Below are 17,016 nucleotides of genomic sequence, written 5' to 3'. Positions count from 1 at the left end.
CTCCAGAAGCGGCTTCGTCATGCTGGCCACATGACCCGGAGGCTGTATGCCGGCTCCCTCGGCCAATAAAGCGAGATGAGCGCCGCAACCCCAGAGTCGTCCGCGACTGGACCTAATGGTCAGGGGTCCCTTTACCTTTACTATGTTTTTGAAACAGATGCAGAAATGGCATCAGCTTAAATACTGGGAAAGTGAGAAACAGATATTCATCCATGCCTACGAGAGGGTAAGGGTATTTAAACCAGGGGTGCCCAAACTTTTTTCAAAGAGGGCCAGATTTGATGAAGTGAACATGTGTGAGGGCATGCTCCTAAAATTGTTTTAGGGTTGAAGTTTCTGAGCTATTTTTACGATTTTACCCCAAAGTTGTTGAGCTTCTTTTAGGATTTTACCCCAAGAGATAGACTGCTGCAGGGGCTGGATTAAACTGATCCATTTTTCTTTTCTCTTAGACCCCCAAAATGATCTTTGGGACATGCCTGATTTAAACACAGTGGGACTTACTTCTGAGTAAACAGGCATAGGATTGGAGCTACACGTTGCAATGTTGTGAATGTTGGCTCAGAAGTCAGTCCTGCTGTGACCAATGAAGTATGCACCCGAGTAATTGGGATTGAAGCTTAATTTTTTGAAGGTGATAGTGCAATTGTTTCTTAAAATTGTGGCCTCCAAAATTGGATACACCAGGAGAGGCTGAGAAGTCCTGTCTCCCCATTTCTTTTATACATTGCTTTTTATCAATGTGAAATCATGGTCCAGGTGTGCATTTTCTAGCGCAAACTGATTCCTTAATAATTCTCAACCTCTGTAATAAAGAGGACACCACTTAGCACTAAGGTTGTGCAGCCATGAAGCAAGTGTTCTTAGACATGCATGTGGCACTTCAAATAAAATCCAATGAAAGATCAACCATGGCTGTGATCCTATATACTTACTTAGAAGCAAGGCCCATTGCATAGAAGGCCCAGATCTAGCCAAGAGGCCAGGAGTTACCTATCCCTTCTTTAGGTACAGCGCACTCATTTTACAACAGTGTGGCCTTAAAAGGTAAAGGGAACCCTGACTATTAGGTCCAGTCGTGTCCGACTCTGGGGTTGCAGCACTCATCTGGCTTTATTGGCAGAGGGAGCCAGCGTGCAGCTTCTGGGTCATGTGGCCAGCATGACTAAGCCGCTTCTGGTGAACCAGAGCAGCGCACAGAAATGCCGTTTACCTTCCCGCCAGAGTGGTATCTATTTATCTACTTGCACATGATGTGCTTTCGAACTGCTAGGTTGGCAGGAGCAGGGACCAAGCAATGGGAGCTCACCCCGTCGCGGGGATTCGAACCGCCGACCTTCTGATCGGCAAGCCCTAGGCTCTGTGGTTTAACCCACAGTGCCACCCGCATCCCAAGTGTGACTTTGCTCATCCTTAATTTGCTATCTTGCAGAAGCCCTCCATTTTCTCTTCTTCCCAGGCATTTTTTTAGCCTCCAGATTTAATTCTTAGCTATGTTTTACCACCGAGCTCTCACTTCACAAAATGCAAAGTCTCCTTGTAACATTTTCTTTTATTCAAGATAAAAACAAAAGCATGGTGATATTACAGACAGTACTACAGAAAACAAATCCATTGTGATTGTAAAGTGCATTTTTTCAGTTGTGTACAAAATATTTAAAAACATGCAAGGCACTGAAGCATAAAACCGAGGATGACAATTCCTCAGTTACATTCATATTGACAATTGAAACCAGGAAGCCAAGAAGATGACTTTAAAAACAAAATGGCGGGGGAAGAGTTGAAATGAAAGGGGTTGTTTGGGAGAACCATTCCTAGTTTCCATTTCACAGTCTTGTCTCCAGCTGCTTGCCTGGCAAGTTACTTACAGAGACCTTTAGCAGAGTCAGTAAAGTCCCCACCCATCTAGCTACACATATATATTATTATTTACAAGAATGTACTGTCCTGAAGTAGCTCCAAAGGAAGTAATTTAAGCCCTTGGGAGTTCAGCTTTATGGAAGAAATTGGATCCTAACTTTTCCAAGAGTCTGATGGATTTATGTAGTGATCTTGATGGAGCTCCTCAGTTCCAATACTTCTTCCCCATTTACTTCAGTCCCTTGGTCCAGTTCCCACACATGGTCCCAGTATGTAGGCTTTACATGTAGTGGATCAAACAAGCAGGTCTTTAATCTGTAAGCTTAGCCCATGACTAGAGACCTGTAAGATTAAGCCTCACTCCTAAACCCCAGCCTCATATAAAATCCAAATACTGGGACAGTGTGTGACTCAGACCCCTGGGTAAAGTAGCCTTCAGTCAAAGACTGGTGGATCCTCACAATTCAGCTTTTCCACTTAATTCAAAACTGAACATTTAGGGACAGTTCTGGGGGGAAAAACCTGTTTGTGGTTTTTCCATGGATGACATCTACTCAGAAGTAAAGTGCAAAAATAGCATTATTTCCCCATGAGGAATTTAAGTATCTGGTAGAAACTGTTCCGTAAAAGATGAAACCATTTAATACAGGCTCCTGTAATCTTACCAGTTGCAATCCTAAGGTTGTATTTTAACTGTATTTTGCTTATTCATTACATTTTTCATTGCTGGGAAATAAATCCTTTCCTTCTATTACTCTGTTAAAGCTATCGCAACCATAGCGGTGAGCTGGATCGCTTTTTCCGTAACCGAAGAGAATAAATGAAGACATTGGAGCAGATTCAGCCACTCTCACTTCTCCCCAGAACATCCCAGTGCTACGGAAGCAGCTCCTTCCATTCTAGGTTAGTAAAGGAGGTGGTGGGTTGTGGCTAGATAAGCATCAACTCTTAGGAAGTCAGATTCAGACCAAGTTACCCTAGCAGATTATTTTCTACTCTTTGTGGGGGAGCAGATTTTTGGTTTTAAAAGCGCTAGCATCTGAGACCACCTGGGTACTTAATGCTGACATTTCCAACATGCAGGTGCTTATAAGCACAGTTCCAAGTAGGAATTCAGGTTCTGGCCATTAGTGGCACGTTCATTAGGATCCTTTTCCATATTTAACAGCAAGCGGACATTCCAAGACAAAGTTCTTCTATTGTGTGCCAACCTAAAGCACACAGCATTGTATGGATGCATGTACTTTACAATTCAAGATGATCTGAGCAGTTTCATGTAACAGAATGCAAGAGGAACCAGTAGGGTTAGGTAGCTGGGTCCTTAGAAATATGACCCAAGAGTCTTGCAATATTTCACCAGCAGATTATGGAGCTATAGCTCATGTAACAAAATTAACTTTCAGTCTGCCTTACTGTAACCCCATACTTGGGTAGAGCTGACATAACTCAGTTTGCTTCATGACTGAGCCGCAATACTCCACAGATTCGTTAGTCTCATGTGTTTGGCTTGAGAATTCACTTGCAGCAGTCAAAAGCTCTTGTGAGCTGGGCTTGCACAGTACAAAGGGTGGAGGGAAGCTAAATGGCTTTCTTTAGTGTTCAAGTCACAACGTAGGGGCTTGGATCTAACAGTCCCCAATGGACCATGAAACATGGCTGTCTGCTGCAGCTATGTACTGCGAAGCTAGTGTGGAAATTAACAACCCACGGCCCTTGCTTCCTTCTGCCCTTCCTCCACTCTCCTTTCCTAGCCTACAGGAACGTGCAAAACTGCCTCCTACTAGGTCAGGCCATTAGCTACCTAGCTCTGTATGGTCAACACTGCCCAAAAGTGGCCCTCCAGGGTTTCAATCATAGTCTCTCCATGTCCTACCCAGGGTTTAAACCTGGGATTTTCTGCACGCAGAGAACACATGCTGTATCACTGATGTACAGTCTCTCCTGTGAGCGAGCTGTGGGGCAGGGATGTTGCACTGAACATAACGAATATTCCTCATACGAGTCGATAACCTTTATTTGATTTTGTCAGTAACACTCAATTTTATAAAATTAATGGGGATGGGGAAGTAGTAAAACAACACAGTTATTTAACCAGACATCTATACCGGGCTCAAAAGAAATACATTTAAATAAAACGGTCATATGAAAAGTTATGTGTTCATAAAAAAATAGATATTTTTACTCTTTGCAGCCAACCCAAAATAGTTGTTCAAGGCACATTAATAAGATCGCAGCCCCTCAACCTACGCTCTCACACACATTTTGCTCAGGGGCTACAAGATTATAACATGAATGACCTCCCAGAAACTCTCCAGCCTCAGCCATTGTTGAGAAGAACTTAAAACATACTGTTCTCGTCAAAAAAAAAAGGCAGAACAGTGAGTAAGCACCCTGGTATCTTCCCACAAATGAAGGCATTTCCTAAAATGGAAGGGAGCAGAGTCATAATACAAGCTAAAATTACAGCCACTTCTATTTGAACGCCTTGGTCTCTTCCAGATCGGACAAAGTAGATAAGGGAAGATGCTAGCATAGCTCCCTCACAAGGCTGGATATTGTCTCCATAGTTCTTTGTCAAACATGGAATAGCTTTTTGGAGATGTGTACCCCAGCAGGGTTCCATAGCTCAACAGGTGAAGCATAGGCAAACATTTCTCTGTACGGCTTGCAATACTGTGGTGAACCTCAAAACATGTCAGCAGAACTGCTTGGACTGAAGCAGTGAAAGCTGAACTGGACTTGGGAGACTTGGCAGCGTTAGTCTTAAGACAGCAAAGAGATCTCCCCTTTTCTAGCTGTTTAAATTCATTACATCCAGGATGATGCAAAGAGCACCTGTTTTTAAAAACCATCTGCAGTCAGGAGTTTCGCAAGTCCTTCAGTTTCAGTTTCTGCCAACTCATGTGAGCCTCCTTTCTCAACTGTGCCCTTGCAGCAAACTCCCAGATGTTTGCTGAGCAGGATGTTTGCAAATACAGAGCCCAGATCTTTCATTCAGTAATAAGGCCCGCGTTTCTCATACCCTGAGTAGCTGGGCCATTCAGGAAACAGGCCGTAGGAACACCGGGGGCTTCCAAACTGGTCAAAGGCAATCCCAAAGCCAGGTCCGCCCTGCGGCTGAGAAATCTCCCGGGCAGATTTGAGTTCAGACCGGATGATCCTGTAGTTGACGCCCTTGTTGCTGTCCCAATATACCTTGCCATCACATTCATAACACACAGCAAACTCTATTCTTTCATGGGGTTGAACTCTCTCTGGCAAGCTGACTTCGAAGGAGAACGTGTCCTTATCTGAACCTGCGTACGTGTCCTTAACATACTGGCATGGGTAGTCTGTGAAGGTTTTCCAGGTGTCAAATGTCACCCGGATCTTCACAGCCTTCTCAAATGCAAGATTCCTGACTTTCACGGTGCCGATGATGGCTTTATCTTTCAGCATGCAGTTTTCAAGGCAGACGTAGTCGGCTTGGAGGCGATTCCGGAAGTCCAAATAATCTGCAGAAGGCTGTACGAAATCCAAGACAAAGTCGTCTCTGTCCACGGTCGTCAGGCCCACAATGTTGTCTATTAGTTCCGTGATATTAAATGGGATCTCCAACGGCTCGTCAAACTGGGAGAACACTTTAACGACCGTGAGAGACAAGCCCCTGCTGTCCGCAAAGGAAACCCTCTTCTTCACGCGGTTGCTCTGCAGCGCTTTGACTTCCTCCCCCAGTTCGTTTAGCTCGGTGTTGCTGTTCAGATGGATGCAAGGCCGCAAAGGCGTCTTCGGCTTCGGAGCAATTTTGCAGGCAAAACTCTCCCTTCGCAAGTAGGGCGTGCGCAGGTAGACCTGCATGGCTACATCCACTGCCATTGTGGGCTTGTGAGGAAAGGAGTCCAATATTCTGAAGAAGGAGGAGGAAGAAAACAAAGACTGGTCAATAATCAGAGGGCCATTTCACATCTCAAGCAGCTACAAAACCCAGGTTTTATATGCAAGGACTCTCCTATTGGATCTGACTAGGCCTATTTAGTCCAGCAGCAGCATCAACCTTTATTACGGTCCAGAGACCCAACCCATCGTTACAAAGCAATACACAATTCATACAGCCTACCTCCAGGTTAAACAAGCATTTTGTTCAGAATATAGGGATCATTGGTTCTTGCAACCACCAATAAAAAGTTTGCCACTGCTAATGTTCTAGCGTTTGTCCGGTCTTCCAATAGGAACTTGACATAGTGAGCCTCTGATTTTCCCGGGAAAGGTACCAGCAAGGGTAGAATCAGTTCAGCCCTGGCTTGCTCATATTTTGCACAGTGCAACAAAATATGTTTTATGGAATCGATGTCTTGACCACACGAGCAAAGTCTGTCCTAGTAGGGAACTCCTCTCAACCTGCCATCCAACCCTGCAGAAGGAAAGATGTTTAGTCTGGCTTTGGTGAAAAGCCTTCGATAATTTGGTACTGTCAGGTTTTTAATGTAAGATGTTAACTTAAAGACATGCCCATATTGTACTCCTATTGCCAGCGGACTACAGACGGTGTGTGATCGAGATCGCAAGTCACTGTGTGCATTATCCCATAATCCCATAAGGTTTTCTGCCATTTGCTAAAAAAGCCACCTCTATTGGTCTGTCACCCCCCCAACTGTATTACCTGAGTTATGAAGGTGCCCTAAAGACGTTGAAGCAAATATTATGGGATAATGCAGCATTCTGCTCCCACAGTGGCCAACCAAGTGCTTATGGGATAGCCACGAACGGGATGTGACCACAATGACATTCTCCCACATCAATACATTATATGGTACTGTACTCCATCATTTAACTATGAGCTGTTTAAAGTGATACTTCCTCTTAGGTGTCCTTAATCTCCCAAAAATCAGCTTCATTGGTTGACCCTAGCTTCTAGTTTTCAACAGCATTCCAGAACCAATCCCAGTTCTCCATGGTAGACACATCTTTGCAAAATGTGTTTGCCACATTCACAATTTATATCTTTAGCTCGATGGCATTGCTTCAGGGTTGTGTATTTCGTTTTGATGGGAGATTTAGCCTAAAAAGTTCAAAAACCTTAAATAGAGTTTTAAAATGCCTGAATCCACAGCCCTCACATGCAGAGCAATCCAAAGCATGCTTATTCAGAAGAAAGTCCTACGAATTTCAATCAGTTTGCTCCAAGGTACGTGCGCATAGGATGGAAGCCTTAGTCACCAAGTAAGTGATCTTGGCCAACATCCTTGGTACAGAGAAACAGAAATTCCACAACTGCCTCATGCAGATTTAAAATTATGTAACGGAAGAGGTATATGGGTTGCATAATGAAAGGCATTCCAATCTGCATGCCTGCAAACCAACAGATTTTGACTGCTTTTGCAATCAGCTGGCTTGGATATATGTTCAAAAGAATGCAGCTTATCAAACAGAGAAAACTGGATTCAAATCACATTTCCTACATCACCCCCCGTGACAATTTAGAACTTTGTTTAAATTACAGTGGTACCTCTGTTTCCGAACCGCTTTTCAAATGGCGAAAACCCGGAAGTAAATGCTTCTGTTTCTGAATAGCTTCCGCTGAGTGTTCCTAAATTTTCTCAATTAAATTTGCAGACCGCCCTTTGTGCCTCGGTTTTCGAACGTTTCAGAACCCAAACGGTCTTCCGGAACTGATTATGTTCCGAGGTACCACTGTAATCAATTTGAATATTCTTTTTAGAATTTCAACCAAACCGTGTTGATGAAAGGTGTACTAATTTAACGATGCTCCTCCCATCATGTAGAAATATGCAGAATTTTCAGATGCAGTGATTCCAATGCAGAATTTCAACAGAGAAGATCCATAGTTCAGATTCCTGCTCCATCCTAACAGTCTTCTACTTCACATGAACACAATTATCAGCCCTCGTTCTTCTCTACACTAGACAACCCCAGAAATATATAATAGTTTATATTTATTTTAAGCATTCTAATTGAGGAACAACTCTTCCTCTAAACAGTGTTTCCCAAACTTGGGTCTCCAGATGTTTTTGGACTACAGCTCCCATCATCGCTAGCTAGCAGGACCAGTGGTCAGGGGTGATGGGAACTGTAGTTCAAAACCAGCTGGAGACCCAAGTTTGAGAAACACCAAGTCTCACTTGAAAGCATTCTCAAAAAGCAAACACCTTCATCAGCATGCTCACCCAGGAACCCAGAAGTTGCTGGACGGAAACCACATTGCAATCCGAAATGCTGGTATCCCAACACCGCTAAGGGCACAGATTGGTTCAGGCAGCTGAATGAAGGGCAACTTGTACACTGTCTCTAATAAGGCTTCTTTATGCAGCAAATTAGCCCCGCCCACGAGTACTGGAAACTTTCATTGGAAGTGTAGAAACAGGAAGTGGTGAGTTGATTAAGCAGCAGTGACAGACTCTATTGAATTCATTGCTGGAAAGGAAGCCGCAGCAGACGTGCGACCGGAACCAGCATTAGCAAGTTCAGTCAGCGGCCAAACCAGTATTGAGACATTTCATGAATCTGAACTTCTTGTAAGAGTTTGCAGAAATGGCCCAAATCCAAGAATGAGTGACAAAAAAGGTTAAAAGAACCACCACAAACGTAAACACTAGACCGGAAAGTACAGTGGTACCTCAGGTTACATATGCTTCAGGTTACATATGCTTCAGGTTACAGACTCTGCTAACCCAGAAATAGTACCTCGGGTTAAGAACTTTGCTTCAGGATGAGAACAGAAATCATGCTCCGGCGGCGTGGCGACAGCAGGAGGCCCCATTAGCTAAAGTGGTGCTTCAGGTTAAGAACAGTTTCAGGTTAAGAATGGACCTCTGGAACGAATTAAGTACTTAACCCGAAGTACCACTGTAATGTATTTCCTGCTCTGCATGCTACCACTTCCTAGGCCTAATTGAGTAATAAATTAGCTAGGTGATGCTTAGTGCAAAGTTTAACAATGGACCAGTTTCAAATATTCTGGACCTCAATTGAGTGTAAATCTTGGGTTGGAAGACTAGAATCTATGGCGCAGGAGCACCTATCCCCTATATTGCCACACACTAGTCAGCTGTTCCTAACACAGTGCCCTCCAGACCCTGCTGGAACCATAACTCCCATAATCCCTGACCACTGACCATGCTATTTGGGGCTGGTTGTTGTCGTCCAGGATATCTGGAGGGCACAAAGTCAGGAAGGCTGAGCTATGGGTTTGGAATAAACCGTCTCTAAGTTTCCATTCAGTTTATGCACGCACGCACACCCACCCACAAATTTTCTCAGTGACCAAGTTTCGATGTTGCCAGCTTATAACAGAAAACACTGAAATAAGAAGGTAGTAGTCTAAGGCAGGGGTGAGAAGTCTATGACCCTCCAGATCAGTGTTTCCCAAACTTGGGTATCCACCTGTTTAGGGACTACAATTCCCATCATCCCTGACCACTGGGTCCTGCTTGCTAGGGATGATGGGAGATGTAGTCCAACAACATCTGAAGGTCCACAGGCTTACTCACCATTCCTAGTCTAGAAAACAAGGTAAAAAGGTAAAGGTAAAGGGACCCCTGACCATTAGGGCCAGTCGTGGCCGACTCTGGGGTTGTGGCGCTCATCTCGCTTTATTGGCCGAGGGAGCCGGCGTACAGCTTCCGGGTCATGTGGCCAGCATGACTAAGCCGCTTCTGGCGAACCAGAGCAGCACAGAGAAACGCCGTTTACCTTCCCACCAGAGTGGTACCTATTTATCTATTTGCACTTTGACGTGTTTTCGAACTGCTAGGTTGGCAGGAGCTGGGACAGAGCAACGGGAGCTCACCCCGTCGCGGGGATTCGAACTGCTGACCTTCAGATCAGCAAGTCCTAGGCTCTGTGGTTTAACCCACAGCGCCACCCATGTCCTTTAGAAACACTTAAGCTGAACAAATTTAAGTTTCGCAGTTAACCACAGAAGTCCCTGCACATTTTTTTTTAACCAATTCTGCTAATTTGTCATTCCAGATGGTGATATTATTGCAAATAGGAAGCTCTCCCCATATATGCAATTCTGACTAAAGTGCACACTGATTCAGCCAACAGATAAAATTATATCTGACAAACATGAGACAACACCCATTTTGTGGATAAGCAAAGCAATCTCTGTTTCTGCTCAGACTTATACTGTCTAGATACCTTTCACAACTTGGTCTCAGAGGAAAGCCCATATACACCATAACATTGTGGAGCAAGGGTTACCTATACAACTACTGTGTATATTTCTTTGGGAAGCAGTTTTCAAACAGCATTCTTGGGAACCTTAGAAACAAGAAGCTTCTCATTGGGAAGCTGATTGACTAATGGCAGACAAGCTGCCTAAAGGCAACTTGCCTGCCACTACTCATGTTCTCCTGCAAGGTGGAGCAGACAGGGAGTGCTGGGTGGGTTTTGCAGTACATTTGATGCAGGCTAACATGAATACCCACCAGGGACGCGGGTGGCACTGTGGGTTAAACTACAGAGCCTAGGACTTGCTGATCAGAAGGTCGGCGGTTCAAATCCCCGCGACAGGGTGAGCTCCTGTTGCTCGGTCCCTGCTCCTGCCAACCTAGCAGTTCAAAAGCACGTCAAAGTGCAAGTAGATAAATAGGTACCGCTCCGGCGAGAAGGTAAACGGTGTTTCCGTGCGCTGCTCTGGTTCGCCAGAAGCGGCTTAGTCATGCTGGCCACATGACCCGGAAGCTGTACGCCGGCTACCTCGGCCAATAAAGCGAGATGAGCGCCGCAACCCCAGAGTCGGCCACAACTGGACCTAATGGTCAGGGGTCCCTTTACCTTTACTAACATGAATACCCAACACAAACAGCATGCTCTTCTCCAGAACATGATCCAGAATCCTCTGCAACATACAACAGATGCTCAAAGGTCCCTCAGCAGACATGCCAATGTGGAAATGGTTCTCTAAAGATAACAAAGTTTGACAGCCATCGTGTTCCGAAATTCCTATATGAAAATCCACTTGTCTGCACTTAACCCAAAGCATATCAAAACGGGATGAACTACTCCAAGGAACTTCAACAGAGGGAGACTGTAACATGAAACTACTGAACTGCAATACATCAAACCATCTGAATGGGAAGAACTACTCAAGATAAAGGAATCGGATGACGCCATGGCCTTTGGCTCGTGCAATAAAAGTTTACGATGGTGATGATAAAGGAACTTTGTAGGGAGATTGCTTCAAGAAGTTCAATCATTTGAACTGCCATTATTTATGGACTGAACATGATTTTTAGGACATTATTTATGTTAACGGGCTGTGCCAGCATGCCTGTGCACCCAGCAGCTGTTTTTGTGAATTACCACCATTAAGTACATAATTATCACTGTGTGTCCTTTGCTGCATTTCATTCCCCACCCAAAAACTGCTCTGTACCCACTTCATGCATCTGATGAAGTGGACCACAATCCAGGGAAGCTTATGCAGTAATAAATGTGTTAAGTCTTTAAAGTGCCACAAGACTCTTTGTTTGAGAGACAATGTGCCAGACCTGTTTCAGATACCTGTTATCAGCATGCCAGGTATTTGCAGTTCTGTTGTCATGCAGATAGCCCCTGACAAAACACCAGTCAACCTTTATGGGACAATTCCTTCCTCACAACACTTAAAAGAGTGGCAGAGCATTTCCTGGTAGGACTGAGCGTGTCCTCTGCCTGAGAGTCTGCAAAGCTGCTTCCACTTCCATATTCGCCCAGTGCTTTTCCTGTACAGGGTCAGATTTAAGGTGCTGCTTTTGACCTTTAAAGCCCTTCATGGCCTAGGACCCTGTACCTACAGGACCGCCTCTCCAACGGACCCTAAGGAAGTTAGTTTAGCCTCAACCAGAGCCAGGGCCTTTTCAACGCTGGCTCCAGCCTGGTGGAACGCTCTGCCTCATGAGACCAGGGCCCTGCAGGATCTGATTTCTTTCCGCAGGGCATGTAAGACAAGAGTTGTTCCGCCTGGCCTTTGGCTTGGAGCCAATTTTATTCCCTCCCCCTCTTTCTTTTTTTCTTTTTCCTTTCTCCTCCTGTGATAAGGCTGCATTTTAATATTTTAATGTTGTATTTTAATCTGGTTATTAAGTTGCATTCATTCAACTTGTTTTTGTTATTACTTGTTAGCTGCCCTGAGCCTGGCCTTGGCTGGGGAGGGCGGGGTATAAATAAAAATTATTATTATTATTATTAAATACTTCGCTAGATGGATCCAGCTTCCTAAGAACTCATCACAGTTCTGACCAATTCGAAATCCTAAAAGACAGATTTTCTTTTGTTCAAAAAGTCACAGCTGCATGATTTCAGGAACCATGTGTCAAAACGAAACCCTCATTTAATAAGATTGATGTCTAACAAGGAAGAACCACATCAGAAATTCCCTGTTTGGAATCTAGTTTAGCAGATGTTGGGGAAAGAAGTCAGTTTTGGCCTCTTGCCTATTTGCAAACTGATAATTTTTTTGCTGGAATTCCAAGTGTCAGGCCCCAACTGCAGTTACAAAGTTGGCTACTTTAAGAACAGGATGATGACCAAGATAGGCCTGATTTTCTTAAATACTCTCTCCAAACTAAGTCAGAGCTAGCATGCTAGTTTTGCATCTATTTCCCAACATGCCCAGTTTCACATCCTACTCATTAATAAGGCTAAGCAAATTGCTTTGTTACAAGTAACTCCCAGATGAAGCATGAAGGTTCTGCTGCAATTCAAGCTTTGGAAGGATAAAGCCCTTGAGAGATTTCTGTTGAGAGTCACAAGCACAAAGCTTCCTATGGGACCGTATTAGAGCTGAGTTTGCTGAGGCTTTTCACAACTAAAGGATGTCAAAATCTGAAACCAAACTTATTAGTCTGGGGTTCACTGTGCAAGTCCAGGTTTCAAAACACAGGCACTTAAATATTTAAATATGGATTTTAATGTATACGGCCCTTAACTCCATTGAAGGAAAGCATATAAATGTATATAAAAAGAGAGGGTAGCACATTAGCATGGTCGGTTTTTTATTAAAATCACTTTGAATTACACTGAAATTAAGGCCAACTCTAGCAGTCCAAGTTAGCAATTATTATCACAGTGCGAGCTTAATTCATGATAGCACTTAAGAGGACTTTCAAAATGGACTTCACAAATTCCGTAAGAATAGATTAACCAATAGCTATCATCGTATGGAATCAAAGAATTGTAGAATTGGAAGGGATACAGGGGGCCATCTAGTCCAACCCACTGCAATAGCTATATGAAACTGCCACATTCAGAGGCAGTATATATCTGAATAACAGATATGGCATAAAAAGACCAACAAGGAAAGTAGTTAACTGACTGAGAGTTTCCTAAGGCTGGCCACTGTTTAAAACACGAAACTAGATGGATCTTTGACCTGTCTAAAGAAGGCCATTTTTATATAATCTTCTAACTGCTTCAAGCCATTAAAAAAAATACAAACAATATTATCAGCTACAATAGTGCTTCCAACAATATTGGGAGAGCCAAAATCAGGTTCGTTTGTTTTCATTCCTTTTTTGCTGTGAATGAAATGACAGCAGACTTATTTCTCCAATTTAGAAAAATGTTTCCTGAATGACTTTAATCTCTGACCCAGCCACCAGACTTCTGCTTATTCTCACCTGCATCACTTACTGCAAATCCATCTGTCTATGTCCTTTATGATGCAGATGCAACTGCTCATTTTTCTATAACCTTAAAGACACAGGCACTGCATGTTGCACAACAACTCCATACCTGATGAAATTCCCTGTTCTACACAGCTATTGAAACTGCAGGAGCCTTTTTCATCTAGCCATCCTAGGTAGGATGTGGGTTTTGCTCCAGTCTCCTGGTGCACTCTTTTTATGTATGGGCATGATGAAGCCTATCTATGCTCCATCAGAAACCCTTCAACACAGAGAACAAAAGCCACGCTCCTAGATTTCTGAAACTGTAAAAGGTAAAGGGACCCCTGACCATTAGGTCCAGTCGTGACCGACTCTGGGGTTGCAGTGCTCATCTCACTTTATTGGCCGAGGGAGCCGGCATACAGCTTCCGGGTCATGTGGCCAGCATGACTAAGCCACTTCTGGCGAACCAGAGCAGAACACGGAAACACCATTTACCTTCCTGCCGGAGCGGTACCTATTTATCTACTTGCACTTTGACGTGCTTTCGAACTGCTAGGTTGGCAGAAGCAGGGACCGAGCAACGGGAGCTCACCCCGTCGCGGGAATTCGAACCGCCGACTTTCTGATTGGCAAGTCCTAGGCTCTGTGGTTTAACCCACAGTGCCACCCGCGTCCCATCATCCAAATGAGACATAAGCATATGACAGATGTGCAGCCTGATCTGATGCATGGTTACAAGGTAGAAATGTCCCACCATGCATAGGCTATCAATGGCTACTAAACATGATTGATTGCTATGTTCTACCTCCACTGTATAACAGTTGTTTATTGAGAACTGCAAGTCGGGAGATTACTATTGCACTCATGTCCTGTTTGCAATCTTCTATCTGCCTTTGGTTGCACAGCTTGAGGGGAAGGTGCTGGTCTACGCTGGCCCTCTGACCTGATCCAGCAGGATTCTTCTAATGCTTTTAGGATCTTGAGCCTTAAACTGATACAATAATTGGTGCTGCTTCCCAGGGAACTGTACTTCTAGAAGTAGGGATTATCAAAGTTCTCAGCAGAGTATAACCCTCAAAATTATTTGGGGGCAATTTATGACACATCCAAAACTGCTACCAATATCATTCAATTCTATTCCTGACCCTGCAATGGCTTTTACAGCCTGCAATCCTAAACCCATTCAATCTGGAAGTATACATGATTGAATTCAACAGGAGCCTGCTTACAGTAGACGCTACAAAATTGTGCTGTTAAGTGAGCTTAGAAAAGCAGGAAAATGGATACTGAAAAGGTTCCTCCTATGTGCAAATAAAATAATATAATGTAGTATTATGTTTTACATACCTCATAAGGACGAAGGTGGTTAGCTGTAAAGATGCTGCAAGATGATCTGGGCTGGAGGTGCACCCAGATTTCACAAGGCACAACAGCTATAGATTCATTGCCTGGAAACAGCAGGACAAGGCAGGATTAGTAGAGCTCCAAAACTAATGCCAGGCCCCACGCCTTCCTCTTTCTCTACATTCATGCCAACAAGGCAACCACCTTCCAAGTTCTTACAGAGATCAAAGATATAGGCAGAGGCACCTCTATTCATATTCACACACACCCTTGCACACCTTCTTCACACAGGAGTGGATTCAGAGAGGAAATGTGTCTAGAGATTACAGGCTAAATTCCTAGGCAAACTTGAAAGCCCTACTGAATTCAATAGGACTTCTGAGTATTAAGTGTTGGAGGGCTTTCAATAATCTCAATGCAGGGGACAAACGCCACCTTCTTGTTTTTTTTCAAGCTGCTAGTCGCAGTGGCTTCAGGCAAAAGCAGGCATTATAAAATATTGTAAGCCAATCTGCACCATTTAAAAAAAGAAAAGCAACCTTTGCTACAGAAATTATCTCCGGCAGGTGCGCTTCTTCGAAGATAAACCATTCACAGCCCCGGTTTAAATTTTAAAGGTCCTCTCAGGCATGACTCATGCGTCCTGATGGGGCAAGCTGTTGTCAGATCGGGTCATCTCTACCCTATAAGGGGAATCCTAAGAGGGGAGTCGAAAGAGACTCCAGGTTCGCGCCTTGTAAGGCCGCTTTTGTTCGACTCACCTTTAGCTCCACTGTGAAAGCAAGTTCGGCGCTCTCATTTCCCGTTTGTTATTTTAAAAAAGGACTGAATCCAAAGCGGAAAACGAAAAGAGCACACAGCGAAGCAGAGACCCACTCCCCGCTTTCAAAACTGCCTCGCCAGGTGCGCAGCGCCTTCGCCTCCGGGGGAAATCTCTCTTTTTTCGTGACTCAGGAGTTGCAAGGCTGGATCCGGCTCGGGCTGAAAAGATGCTTCCTTGTAGCCCCGATTTCAACCGGACTTGCTCTCTTCCAAGTTGCGCGCAAGCCTACTGCGCTTCCTCGGAATCCACACCGTGGCAACTCCCTCCCTCGCGCACCCACCCACCACTAAGCAAGCGCGCACAGGATCGCCGCAGCCAATTCCTGCGCAGGGTTAGGCGGAAACCAAGTCCCTTCTCTGCATAGGATTACGCTACTTAGGCAATATAATTTTTTTCCATGCATTCCTGACCTGGCTCGCTTGGGGGCCGACCTCGGAAGCGAACGCTGGGCAATGAGAGAGAGCGCCCTCCCTGCGCACCTGGTTCGCCCCATTTCCCCGCCCCGCCCCATACCTGGAGCCGCAGGGCCGCGCACCAGCTTCCCGGGCTTGCTGCGGCTTCACAAGCCGTCCCAATTCGGCTCCGCTGCCCTGCGCGGAGGCGCCCTGCCCTCCTTCCTCGGCCCAGGCCATTCGGTCCCTGCGCGCACGCGAAGCGAGCGCCCCCTCCGCTCCCTTAAGAGCGGCCCGTTCGGCGGCGAGCAGCCCCGGCAGGGGAGGAAGCAGCGGCGCGGCCAATGGCCGGCCTCTTCACCCGCCCTCCGCCAGCCAATGGCGGCGCAGCTTCCCCGTGAGAGACCAGGAGGGTGGCGCGTGGACGCCGGGCGGGCTGGCGGGGAGGGGGCGGCGGCGGCCCCGGCAAGTGATAGCGCGCATCTGGAGCGCACGGGGGCTGGGAATGGGATGGAGCGTGGAGGGAGGCCTGGGGCAAGCGGCCCACTTCCACCCCAGGCCCGTGCGCGTTTTAGGGCCTTCTCTCAGACGGAGGCGTCGGTCTTGGCGCCCAAGGCCTCCTTTTCCTAATAAGTGCAACATACTAAACGCATTTCCTTTCCCCAACTGGACGCAGAACAATAATCCTGGGAACTGTGGTTTGCTCAGGGTGCCTGGAACATGTAGCTCTGGGTGGGACAAGCTAAACGTTCTCGAAAATGTGTGGCGCTTGAGTTGTGCGACCCTTTTGGAAGTTAAAAAGTCCCCTCAGGATTCTCTGAAGGAAAGTTGTTGTTGTTTAGAAAGTACCTGTGTCAAATATATAGTGCCTTTGTAGACAGTGTTTCCCAAACTTGGGTCTCCAGTTGGTTGTGGTTGGTGGGTTTTTTTTTGGACTACAATTCCCATCATCCGTGACCATTGGTCATGCTAAAGGTAAAGGGACCCCTGACCGTTAGGTCCA

At 45.3% G+C, this 17,016-nt stretch overlaps 1 protein-coding gene across 3 annotated transcripts; it reads right to left on the bottom strand.

Moving 5' to 3' along the window:
• Positions 1-3,849: 3,849 nt before the first annotated feature.
• Positions 3,850-16,271, bottom strand: PPP1R3B (protein phosphatase 1 regulatory subunit 3B). Of its 3 annotated transcripts, none has more exons than XM_081176905.1 (3): positions 16,135-16,271; positions 14,802-14,902; positions 3,850-5,746 (listed from the first exon to the last, which is right to left on the bottom strand). In XM_081176905.1, the coding sequence occupies exons 2-3, from the start codon at positions 14,804-14,806 to the stop codon at positions 4,855-4,857; spliced, it is 897 nt and encodes a 298-aa protein (XP_081033031.1). In that variant the 5' UTR covers positions 14,807-14,902; positions 16,135-16,271; the 3' UTR covers positions 3,850-4,854. The 3 variants fall into 3 exon arrangements, with proteins under 3 accessions (XP_081033031.1, XP_081033033.1, XP_081033032.1); XM_081176907.1 differs by lacking the exon at positions 16,135-16,271 and adding an exon at positions 16,032-16,053; XM_081176906.1 differs by lacking the exon at positions 16,135-16,271 and adding an exon at positions 15,560-15,892.
• Positions 16,272-17,016: the final 745 nt, after the last annotated feature.

Source organism: Podarcis bocagei (assembly GCF_964188305.1).
Source record: "Podarcis bocagei genome assembly, chromosome: 17".
Taxonomy (NCBI): Eukaryota; Metazoa; Chordata; class Lepidosauria; order Squamata; family Lacertidae; genus Podarcis; species Podarcis bocagei.
This window is presented reverse-complemented; position numbering and strand designations above follow the sequence as displayed.